This window comes from Acinonyx jubatus, chromosome C1, assembly GCF_027475565.1.
Source record: "Acinonyx jubatus isolate Ajub_Pintada_27869175 chromosome C1, VMU_Ajub_asm_v1.0, whole genome shotgun sequence".
In the NCBI taxonomy this organism is placed as follows: domain Eukaryota; kingdom Metazoa; phylum Chordata; class Mammalia; order Carnivora; family Felidae; genus Acinonyx; species Acinonyx jubatus.
In genome coordinates, this window is record NC_069381.1 from 198,738,433 (window position 1) to 198,750,949 (window position 12,517).

A 12,517-nucleotide genomic window follows, 5' to 3' on the forward strand; every position below is an offset into this window, starting at 1 on the left:
CTCAAAAATGAATACACGTTAAAAATTAAAAAAAAAAAAAACAGTTTGAGTTTCTCTCCTAACTGAAAGAACCCAGATGAAAAACTCAGTGGCAATCAGAACCAAGACCTAGACAGTGGGGACGCTGCTGGGAGAATTACAGGTGAGCCGTATGCCAGAGGCATCCCTGAAGCCCACCCCATACCCGGAGCCTGGGTGAGACCCCCTCGTGCTCACCAAGACGCAGCAGACCCCTTCCCGAAAAACACAGTTAGATAAAGGCACAGACTTTTTCTTTCGCTTTACCATTTATAAAGCCATACAATGGGTCGCCAAGAAACAAAGCAGCTGTACAGGAGCGGGCCAGCATTGGTGTAAAATACATTCATATCCAGGGCAAGGAGCACAGGTCAGGGTTTATACAAGGTGGTGGAGGTTATAGGCACGATGATACAAAATAGAAAGGATATTTCCATCTATATAAATACACAGCCAGGGGACGGGGAGGATGCCAAGTTATTGTTTCTCCTGCAGAGGGCCTGGGAGGCGGGGAGGGGGTGGCAAGGAATTTCTTACATTTGTTTTGAATGGCGTGTCGGAGGGAAGAGAGAAAATGGGGAAACATGGCGTGCACACACACATGTGCTCAGTCTCACGCACAAACCGAACATGGACACAGAGGAGAGTCTCAAACTGTTTAACACTGATTAGAAAACAAACTGGGGACATTTCTCTGCAATTACCTCGCTGCTGAGAAGAGCCCTGGTGTGGGAAATAAACGAAGTCCTCAAACATGCTGGGCGTCTGAGGACAGAGGAGTCGGGAGGGAGCACCCCGTGTAGCCAGTCCTCACCAACAATACTGACAATCTAGCGATCGGGGCCCTCCTGATTCCTTTCACTGCTGGGTGATACTGACCTTGACATCCCATCGCTCATTCGCTGCCTTTGACCCTAACCCCGTGTTCCCTAGAGACCAGCAAAATATGTACACATATACACCCACACTTGCACACACACGTGTATGCATCCGCCCCGTGTAACACCAGCCAGGAGCTCCAGTCTCGGGACCCTGGGGCCTGGGCCTGGGTGAAGAGTGGCTCTGGGACTCTGCCCCCAACCTCTCCAAGGAACCCAAGTGTGGGGAGACGTAGGGGCGGGAGGCAGCCCTTGGATGGGGCATGGACCCACTTGACCTCCCCCAATCCTGAAGTTGAGACAGTCCGAAGAAGCGGGGGAGAGCCAGGAGGCAGGGACGGTGAGCAAATGCCCCGGGCCTATCCCTGTTCTGCTTACAGACACCTCCACACCCCCTGGATGGCAGGGGAGCCTCCCTGACCTCGGCTGTGGCGCATCAGAGTACCCCCCCTCCTGAGTGCCCTTTATAAGGATCACGCTTGTCCAGCTGGCTGCTGCCTCCTACAGGTCACACGGCCACCAGGCCCCGCCACCCTTATCCTGCCAGCCTCTGACACACCCAGGGAGTCCTCGAAACCCACAGGAGAAGGAATCCACACATTTTTAGAGTTGCTAGGGAGAGACTCCGACAAAGATAGGGGTCAAAAGGCCCTTCCCTAGCCTAGGACACAGTGTATTGGCCCCCAAACACCTGGCTAGATAAGGGGACCAGGGTGCCAAGACTGCAGGGCGGGAGCATTGCAGTCACCCCTGGAGGTTGACCAGACAGCTCACTTCCTTCCTGTTTCCCCTCTGGGGTCACCTCTCCATTGTTCCCATGCCCTGCCCTGTCCTCCTGTTCCACGGGTGGGGAGCCACCTGGACCTCTCCCTGAATCGGACAGATGTCAACTCCCTGCCCTCTTCCCTCCAGACACTGTGCAGGCCAGCCCCAGGCCCCAGGCCGGCTTCAGACGCCTGGCTGGAGCGGGGGGCCGAGGCCTGAGCCTGCCTGGCGTCTGTGTCACTGTTTCGCCGCCTCTCCCGTTCTTCCTTGCCAACTTCCCCCAGACCCTTGCCCTGCCAGCCTGTTTCAAGACCAGACAGCATTCTCCTGGCTGACACACAGATTCAACAATAACAGCAAAAAAGGTTGAGGGGGAAGGAGGAGAGGAAAGGATAGACATTCACACAATAATAACAATAATTATTAAAAGTGCTTTCTCTTAAAGGAAATCTTTGGCAAGAATATACCGCAGCGCTGTGGGTGTGTGTGTGTGTGTGTGTGCGCGCGTGTGTGCGCGCGTGCACGCATGGGTACAGAGACCTAACCTGTGAGACATGGAAGAGCCACGGTGTGCTCCCAACCAGTGTCTGACCCAAAGGTAGGGCCACCTGGAGACGGGGGTACCCTTCCCTATCATTCTTCTGGAAACCCACTCCTTCCAGAGGGACGCGAGGGAGTGAGCTGATCAGCTTCCCAGGATGCCCAGTCCTTCCCAGGGTCACACTAGGCTCAGGCCTGAGCGGGGCGGGCTGGCCATGCCTGGGAGGTGGGAGCTGCTGGTGGGCAGTGGGAACGCACGTGTGACGGCCCGGGGCTGGCTGCCGAAGGGTCTACCACTCGACCTGGCCTCAAGCGGAGACAGGACATCCAGGCCAGGAGGGGAGAGTCCCGGGGCCAGGTCCAGCAGGAGATTGAGATATTTACAAAGGAAGTGGGCAAGGGATATCTCCTATCTGGGAAGAGAGTCAGGGTATGTAGGGAATGAGGAGCGGGGAGATCTGGGCATCTGGCTTGAATGCCTCAGAAGGAAGAGCACTTTGGAGGAACCTCGGCCACCAAGTGCAAGGTTGTAATCTTTAGGAAGCGAGGGCCTGCTCCCTACCTTCAGACACTCTCCAACTCCCTGAAACAGAACGTCCACACAGATACAGCTTCTTGGAGGAGAAAAAATGCAAAAGACACACCTGTCACCCACATCTGTCACACACACCCTTGTCCCCCCGCAGGCTCATCCACTTGTTCAGGCCCACAGTGAGGGGGGCAGCTCCCCTCATCTCTGGGAGCTGACTGCTGTGCCCCGGGCTTGCCAGAAAGCAAGGGGGTGAAGGGAATGGACGTGTGCACCCCCTTCTCACTGAGCCCCAGACGGAGTCTAGGGAAGGCCAACAGTAGGGCCAGGAGACCCCTAATGGCTCCAAGGATAAAGGCCCCCTACAGTTCAGACCTCACTTATACATAAAAAAGGGACGGGAATTGGTTTATGCCCAGGAAGGCAATAAAGCAATATGGGAAAACAATAAATACTTCTTGTCAATTTACCTATTCTTTTTTTTAACCTTTTCTTATATTTTATTAGCTTACAGATTCTGTCAGTATGTCTCACATATATATTATATATATTTATATATCAGTACAATGCCTCTCTCTAGGGAACCCCATAGGCTTAAGAAGCCATTCAATAATGGAATCCTGGTGAATTTTCTACTCTGGCTTAGAGTGCTTGGGTGGTGGTCTGGGGGGTTCCCAATTGCCCAGATGGACTCTCAGCCCTCTGACCTAAATGCATTCCCTTGCCCCTCTGCTCCACGGGCAGCTTGGCTCTGCTGGGGAAACCATGGCAGGAGGGGGAACAGCGAGGCTTTGGCATTGTAGGTAGGCCATGTAGATGCACAGGAAGCGGCCCCAGGAGCTCTGCCAAGGACAGCCCGGGCAGCCCAGTAAAAATCAGACCCAGAATCACCTGCAGAGGGGGGGACGAAAGGCCATCAGGTGTCTCCCCCGGGGCCTCACGGAGCAGGTTCCCCAGGACGAGCTCCAACATAGAGACCCTGAAGGAGAAACCAGGGCAGGAAGGCTTGATCCCCGACACCCAAAAAGGCATCAAACAGATAAGCAAATCTGAAGAAAGGCTGGTCTGGGGCACAAAACGCAAGAATGGGCTGAGGGCTCAGAGCTGGCCAGAGCCACCTGCCCATACCTGCTGCTGGGCCACACGCCTCCGAGAAGACCCCCAGAGCTCAACCAGCAACCCCCTTGAGGGATCTCCTCCCCAAGACTATGCACACGCACGTCTGCACCTCCCGAACCAAGCGTCCAGCCTCCCTGTGGGGGCAGATCAGGGCTAAGGTTGCAGGGCGGCCAGCCCCACTCCTGCGGGGGTCTTTGCTGGGAAGGTGCTGGCAGCACCCAGGGCCGCTAGAGAGCAAGCGTGGGGACCGAGAGAGAGTCTGCGACCCCGTGATCTTGGGTACTCCTGCTGCCCTGTCACACCCAACTCTCACCTTCTTTGGACAGTATGCACATGCGTGTGCAAATACACGGGGCACGCACAAGTCTATGTATTTATAACTCTGGCTGAGAGGCACATGGAAATCAATACGTGAAGATGTGGGTGTGGACACAGTATATACCCCATACAGACACCCACACAGACTGTACATCGGAGGCAGAGTCCAGAGACCTCAGGAACCTCAGGTCTATGGTACTCTCACAGGCAAAAGTTCTGCCACTTGGTGCCCATGCTGGCTCTTTTTGGTTTGCCAATCTACCCCAGAGGTGGCCAGAAAAGGATTCTCTCAATTTGATTTCTCCTTGCAAAGCGGTCGGGTTAGGGAGACAGCTTTTCCATTTACTCCCAAAATATAGATCCTCAAGGAGTTGGTCTGTCTCCTCTGAGGAGCCCCGGCCTCTTGGAAGGGGGAGGGGGATCAGGTGGACCTGGTTAGCGGTGGAGGCTTTGGGGGCTCTGCGGTATCCATCCACCCAGGGGAATCCAAGTTATCCTCCCCCATCTTTTTCTTTCTCTAGCTCTCTCTCTCTCCCCCGCTTCCCCTCTGCAATTCACTTCCCCCTCCCCACGTTGCACTTTCTTCTCTCCTTCTCCAAAATTGGCCCAAAGTCCTCCTTCTGGATTCAAGGGTGGTCAGGATTCATGAGTCCCCGCCCCACATGCCCCGTCCCCACTGCCATGGCCCCGGGCGAGGGGTGGCGTTCATCTCTTCTGGCCGGCACTCAGCATGACCTTGGAGACAAAGTTGACGATGGCGGAGGCGGGCTGGTTGGGGTCAAGCTCAGCGAAGAGGTGGCAGGCATTGTCGGTGGTGCTGCCCTGCTTCCGGGCCACGAAGCCGAAGAGCCTGCAGGGGCAGGAGAAGGGGGTGACGGGCGTGAAGCGGACCCCAGGCCTTGGAGAGCTGCCCCCGTGAGCGAGCTCTCCTCAGGATGAAGTCTCTCGCCACTCTTCCCGCCTCTCCCAGCACATGAGGACTGGGGCACGGGGCACAGGAGAGAGGGTTCCTCTCTCCCTTCTGCCCCGCACCCCAAAGCCAGGTCCTAGAGATAACAGGATCATTGGTTTTAGGTAGACAGAGATTCCCCTTTGAGAGGCAGGGGGAGGCGGAGCTGGAGGCAAATGACAAGACTGGACACTAAAAGGCAGGGAGGAGACCGAAAATAAAATGGGGACATTCCTAGGCGAGCTTCTCTCGGTCCTTCCCAGCCCCGCCCCTTCCTGACTGTTCACACAACACAGAAGCACATGAATAAAACGCTGTCTGCCTGTCAAAGCACTTGGCCTCAGACACCAGGAGGGGGTCAGGGAGACAAAAGGACAAGGGGTCACCACCACCCCCCCACACACACACTTCTCCTGGGCTCCAGAGAACGGGAGGGGACAGAGGACCCCACACCTGTTCCTCCCTACCCCCCACTCCCTGCACCAGGGCTGGAATGACCTGGCATTCTCTGCGCAAAACAGAGTTAAAAATATGAGCAGAGAACAGAATGTGAGCCCAGGTCCCCTCCCAGTCGGCACGTTGCTAATTAGAGCGAGATGGGGAAATCGGGACAGCTGGAGATTCCGATGGAAACCCCTCTCCCCAGGACTGGACCACAACAGCTAAAATTAGCAAAGTTGGGTCCTGCTTGCCACCGACCGCACGTGTATACACACACACACACACACACACACACACACACACACACACACACACACACACACTGGGCTTCCTACAGCTTTGCTCTCCCCAACTCTGTTTCAGGGCTTCCTACAGCTTTGCTCTCCCCAACTCTGTTTCAGGGTCTGGGAACAGCTGGACCAGAGTCCGGGGTAATGGCCTGCGCAAGTGAAGGGGTAGCCTGGGTCCACGGACCAATCCCCAGGACCCCCTTTCCAGGCTGGCTCAGTCTCCTTGGTGCAGTGGAAAGCAGTAAGGGCGGACAGAGGGAGCGGCTCCAAGCTGCCGCATGACAGCGAGCCAGCCCCTGCTGCCTGGTTCTGCCGGGGTGGAGAGCCAGCCAACCTCACCAGCCTAAACACGGCCCGCCTGCCCTCCCCTACTGTTTACTTCAGCTCCGTGGCTCCCAGGGCCAGTTCAACAACTGCCAAGTCCTTTCTCTGCTTGGGGCAGTGGATCCAGGCAGGAAACCTCAGCCCGGAGGCAGGGAGGGGCACTTGCAAGAACCTGAGAACAAGTGTCTCCTTAAATGTGGGGCCTGAGGCGCCTTGCGCACCCCTCCTTCGTCTGAGACAGGCTCCCTGGGGCTCCGCCTGGCCCAGCAAGGCTGTGTCAGCAGGAAGCTCAGCACAAAACCAGCTCCGGAATGAAGAGAATGACTTCCAGGCCTGGGACCGGCCCACTTCTGTCCCTGACCCATCTCCCCACGGTGGGGCCCAGTGCTGAATGAGCACGAGCTCCCTTAAACACCAAGTTCTGGCCTGCCTGGCTGGAGTCCGAGACTGAGAGACCCAACGACCCTGGGAACTCAAAGAAGGCTGAAGTAGGTACAAGGCAAGCTTCAAGAAGGCTGGACACCTGCGTGCTCCTTTCAGCTAATTCTTTATGTGACCTCGGGCAAGGAGAGGTGCCCTGCATCCCCCTCTGGATGCTCCTAAGGGCGTTCACGGTGCTGACTGCCTACTGCTCAGCTCCATTCATTCCTGACCCAGGGGGCCTCACCGTGCTTCCTCCTCACTCTCCCCCTGCTTGCCTCCATCCTCGAATTTCTTCATTCAGCAAATATTTATCACCCCTCCCATACCACGAAGGCAGTCCTGCCCTCGGGGGCTTGCCATCGGTGTGGCCCTGCCTCCCTGTCCCCTGGAAATTGTCTCCTACTCCCACACCCATTTCTACCTGTGCAAAATGTGCTGTCTTTTAAGACCCATTTGAAAGTATTAGTTCTTTCCCCAAACCTTCCCAAATCTCTCCCTGCCTAGATGTGCTCTTCTTCGTGCTTCGTACCCTTCATGTGTCGCTACAACAGCAGTTTTAATTTTCTTTTAACAGGGAAAGTTCTCCTTTTCTAACGCAATCTTACATGAAGTCCAAATACATGAAGGTGACAGCAGGATTTATGGCCATGAATGTATCGATGCAATAGCAAAACATTCACCTATTATAAAGTCAATGAGGGAGAAAAATTGGGGCTGCTTGCATGAACCATACAAAGTCAAATGTGGAATTGCAGACCATAGGCCAGCTTCACTACTCAGATTATTCCTATACCCTGTTTAGGTTTTGTGAAACTGAGAAAACGCTGACCCGTACTGGTCAATAACTGCCTCTCAGGCCAGGGTTTCTCCTTCCTTCATAATGGCTCGGTTGCAACCGGAGGACCCTAGGGTTCCTGGGAACATGGTTTGAAAACCACTCCAGCACGTCAGGGCTGTTTATGCACTTGTCTTATCCACTGGGCCAATATCAGGCCTCCTGAGGGCAGAGTCAGCCTCCTGGTCCGTCTGAATTATCCTGGGGCCGAGTGCCCTGCAGACACGTGGGAAATGCTGAAGGGGTGGAAGAATCAGCCAAAAGGTCCTAGGTCCATCCCAGAAGAAATGTGGACTTTCTGGGCGCCCGACTTCTGATGAAGAGGTGGAGCCCAGCCACAGGATCCACAGAAATCCACCAAAAGAGCAAGAGTAGGAATCAAGGAAGCCAGGATTGGGGCAGAAAGATCATTTAAACAAGCCTTGCCCCATGACCACTGCCTCCAGTAGAACTCCCAGCTTTCTGTCCACTTTCTCAGATCTCTGCTGGTCTGGTCCTGGGAGAGGGAAGGTGAGGAGACTGGAGGCTGGGCCTCTGGCCTTGAGGCAAGAGAAGGCAAAAGACCTGACTGCCTGGCCAAGCTTTTCTCCAAAGCTGAGTAACCTGAGCACAAAGGCCTTTGTTGCCCTTTGCCTACCCCTGGTCCCAGATTCTAACCACCAACCCCCCACCCCCCCCTCCCGGCCCAGGGAGCAGCCAGCTGGCGTCGAGGGAGAAGCCACACTTACTTAGCAGGGGCACCTCCTTCTGTCTTCATCCACCTGTGGAGACAAAGATACCACAGTGTAAACCACCACAACTCCTCCCCCCAGAACGCAGCCCTGCGCATGCCCAGACCTGCAGGGGGAAAGCAAGGGAAACTCCGTTCCAGGGGGGTGGGAGCCTCCAAAGACCACGCAGGGGGAGGCATTCAGGGTGGAGAGAACACTGTGGCCTGCCTCCCAAAGAGCTCTCCCGAGTGTGAAGAGGAGAAGCGGATTCAAGGTCAAGGATATGGCACGGGGCATGGAAGCAAGCATTTGAGTCCCTGGGAGGGGCTCCAAATTTGTGGTGGAAAAAACTCAAAAAAGTACCCAACGCAATTACTGACAGTCTCACAGACACAGGCGGATCTTCAAGTTGAACTGTGAATACACACCCACACGCACACCCACGCCCACACATGCCCCCACACAGACTTCAGTGCTGTGAAGATGGGTGCAAGAGAAGGCGACTACAAGAGACTTACTTTCTCTCCTGTGGATCCAGGTCACAGAAGGTGACAGTGTTGAGGGGGTAGTGTCGTCTGAAGAAGAGCCTGTGGCACAGATACCAGATAAACAGAGAATGAGTATCCACATGACCACCCTTTGCCACTTTCCACTTGCAGGCATCAGGCTACCCTCTGCAGCTGTCATGGGTTAACCCAGCCTCTCCCTTATGAGCAAGGTGGCCTGGGCTGCTCATCTTAGCAATGCATAGGGACATAAATGTGTCACTGAAGCATGTCCCAAATGCTAGTGACTAGGAAAAGAAGGAAGAAACTGGTACTGAAGGATGATCAATGAGGGGATGTGACAGAGGAAGGAAAGAAGCTGGAGGAAGAGCACAAGAGCAAGGGCTCTGCTCTAGAAATCAGGCACTTTTATGAGTTGTGTTTCTGGCTGTATACCCTATGCAGGCATATTTGTAGGAGGGAAGATGGATGGATGGATGGATGGATGGATGGATGGATGGATAGATGGATGGGTGGGTGGATGGATTGGTGGGTGGGTGGAAGATTGGACAGGTGGGTGGATGACAGGTGGACAGACGGAGGCACAGGTTGGTAGGTGGACGGGTGGACAGGTGGACAGATGAGTACAAGGTACAAATGGTAAGTGGGTGGGTAAGTAGATTGATAGATGGGGCACAGTGGGGAGAGCCCAGTATGGAAGCAAGTAGAAGAGTCTTACTTTCTCTGGTTGTCAGTCAGTGTGATTCCCTGGGCAGAAACTTTGAAGTGAACGATGGTGGCAGCTGGTGTGGGGTCAGCAGCCAGAGTCTCAGAAGTGGCTTTGGAGATGGCCTGTGGCCCAGTGAGTGATTCCATGTCCACAGAGTTGACGAAGAGCACGTTGCAGGCTGGAATAAACCCACCCAAAGAGAAGTCACGGGGACTGGGGTGGGTGGGGATTACCTCCCAGCTCAGCTCTTCGGGGGAGGAGTAGATGAATGTTACGCCAGCCTCAGGCCAAGGCATCCGCACAGAGAATCACGGACTGCCCAGAGATAACTGGGTCTGCAGGACGGGACAGGGCAGGCAGAAGGAAAGGCCTGGGCGGGCATCCTTTCTGGGGTGGCCACTTACCTGCCCCTTGCTTCAGCAGGTCAGTGGTTGAGTTGGCAGGGCCTGAGCTATCTTTTGATTCATCTGTGGGGTCTGAGACAAAAATTTAATTCAGCTGATAATTAAAACTCTAGAGCTGGAAAGAAGCACAAGTTCGGCTGGGCCTCAGGCAAGCTCTGCAAATACTTTGTGCAATGGATACCGCTTTTCGTAACAGGCCCTGGCAATAGGCACGTTTGTGTCCAGTCTGAACATTCAGTGAGGACTGTTGATAGTTAGCACGTGGGTTGAGAGCTCTGGAATCCAACAGTGTGGGGTGCAGACCCTCACCCCAGCACCTGCCAAGCACCTATAAAATGGAGATTGTGATGACAGTACCCATTGTGCTGGGTTTTTGAGATGTTCCATATACACTGTTAGCCCAGTGCTTGGCATAAAGCAGGACTTCAAGCGGCAACTGACATCTCTGTTGTCATTTTGCATTGATGTGTCTTTGTGTAGATCGATGAATGTCCCAATTCACTAAAGCACTAATACAGCGCAGTCGTGATTTTGATATTACTAAGAATGGAGTATTGCCTGTACCAGTGTTTCTCAGGCTTTGGAGTGCAGGCTGATTAAAAGACAGGTTGCTGAGCCCCACTGGAGGGCTTGAGAATATCTGCATTTTTAACAAGTTCTCAGGGTGCCGATGCCACTGGTCTGGGAACCATACTTTGAGAAGCACTGGTTTATATAATGTAAACGTCAAACCGTTTTGTAATTGCTAAACTACTTTCATAAATTTCGTAGAACTATAATTTAGTTGGTGTCTCAACTTTGTGCTTAATAATGCTACTTAAGTTGTACTTGAACTTTTAAATTAATAATGTTGGCCAATTATTAGTAGCAATTCAATGAAATGAGTTGGATTCACAGAAATTGTGAAATAATATTAGGGGTTTTGTGTATGGGCATAACCCCAAGAGCTCCAAGAGAAACTGGAAGAAAGTCCCAGAGACACTTCTGAATATCCTATTGTTAAACAGAGAGGATGGGGACCAGGTACCCAGTTTCCAGTTCCTAGACCTCAAGGTCAGGGCTGAGCATAATTTCCCTTGGGTGGGCCCTGATTCATGGGGCTGGGCAACAGAAGCCTGTGCGGTGATGAGTCTTGGGTGTCCATCCGCCATCCTCCAAAGCTGGAGTTCTTCTCTGAGAGAAGCCGGGCCTGGTGTCTCACTCAATGTCCTATATGTCCTGAGGCTCGTGGGTTCCATTTGTACTTCCCGCAGTCAAGAGGCCTTGCTCTTCCCATCAGCTCTACATCCCCTCAGAGAACACCCTGTCAGCCAAGCAGACTAAAACTCCAGGGACGTCTATGGCCCTGTTTTCTTCCCATGCCATGAGGAACCTAGTCACTCTTCCTCTGTGTGTGCTCCCTGCTCTTTATTCACACCAACCTCCAACACGTGGGTGCCCCCATGACCTAAATCTGCCTTCCCCTCCCCCTTCCCTCAGCCCTGCCCACTGATGCCCATCTCATCCTCCAGACACAGTCCTCCCCATAACTGACTCCTACTTCTAGTGCCTCCCCCCTGGGCTTATTCTGAGGATTCACAAAAAAATTTCTTAAAGGCATCAGAGAATTTTCCAGAACAATCTGGAAAGTCAATTATGTGTGTTCCTGGAGTTAAGTTTTTTTTTAAGAACTTTTCCTTCTTTTTTTAATAGGAGATTTAAAAAAAAAAAAAAAAAGGAGAGTAGCTTTGAATTTCCCTAGATTGGCAAAATGACCCAAGTCCTCAATGCTGGCCCATGTTCTGGAGCGGCTGGCAGAGCAGACACAAACAGCAGCCCAGCTCAAAGATGTACTTGGAGAGCAAGGAGTCTCACGTTCCTACCTCGGTTTGGAATGACCAGCTTACAGGGCAGAGCCAGTGGGATGATGGAATGCTGGTAGACCAGGGCAGAGAGAGACCCTGCAGGGGGAGACAGCATGTCAGGAGCAGTGTCACTGGGAACAGGCCCGGGCACCGAGGAGCCCAACCACCCAGCCCACTATCCATCATCTTCAGCTTCTTTATTACCCACCTCTCCCTCATCCCACAATGAAGCTGAAAATCCACTCCCTCCTTGTTAGCAATATCTAAGGGAGAAGGTTCCAGCGGCTCGCTCTAAGCAGCCATAAGGTGTCCTTTCTAGAAAGTTCCTCCCAACATTTCTCCTAAGTCCCTCTGGCTACTGGGGCCCTCTCAGGACAATGCAGCAGAAGTATCAGAGAAATCGTGGGATCAAATCCCAGCTCAGTCACTTATTAGCTATGTGTTCTTGGGTAAGTCTAACTTCTACAAACCTCCGTTTCCTCATGTGTAAATGGGACCATAACACCTCCCATGCAGGATTGTTATGAGACCAGAAGTAATGTAAGGTTCCCAGACAGTGACTTTCACATAGTAGGTGCTCGATAAAGGCAGTTGTTACAGCTGTTATTCAAATTCTAATGATAATGCATTTCAGGGGGGGTGAGACAAATGCAGAAAGGAATTTGGCAGAGTGAATCAGCCACAGAACAGAGGATGGGAGGCCACTGTTCATTTCCTCTGCTGCGTCTATGACAAGGGGGACCTGGGACAGCCTGAGACACTCTAGGCAGGTGGACTGTGGAGACGGCGTTGGGGAACAGCTCACCGAAGTTTGGCTCATTGGGGCATCCCTTGAGCTTGACTCCTCTGGGGCCAGTCTCTATCAGGAAATGTCTCACCAGCTCGTGGGTCATGTCCCCTGGAATAAAGAGAAAG

At 53.3% G+C, this 12,517-nt stretch overlaps 1 protein-coding gene across 9 annotated transcripts in view; it reads right to left on the reverse strand.

Annotated features, from left to right (window-relative positions):
- Window positions 1–268: 268 nt before the first annotated feature.
- The window catches only part of TNS1 (tensin 1), a 192,710-nt gene continuing 180,461 nt past the window's right edge, over window positions 269–12,517 (reverse strand). For all 9 annotated transcript variants that reach the window (XM_027050960.2, XM_027050969.2, XM_027050936.2 and 6 more), the window contains 7 exons: window positions 12,408–12,500; window positions 11,621–11,698; window positions 9,759–9,830; window positions 9,364–9,532; window positions 8,658–8,726; window positions 8,158–8,190; window positions 269–5,017 (listed from right to left, as the gene is read on the reverse strand). In XM_027050960.2, the coding sequence (XP_026906761.2) occupies window positions 4,873–5,017; window positions 8,158–8,190; window positions 8,658–8,726; window positions 9,364–9,532; window positions 9,759–9,830; window positions 11,621–11,698; window positions 12,408–12,500 (659 nt within the window). In that variant the 3' untranslated portion in view covers window positions 269–4,872. The remainder of the gene's footprint in view (window positions 5,018–8,157; window positions 8,191–8,657; window positions 8,727–9,363; window positions 9,533–9,758; window positions 9,831–11,620; window positions 11,699–12,407; window positions 12,501–12,517) is intronic.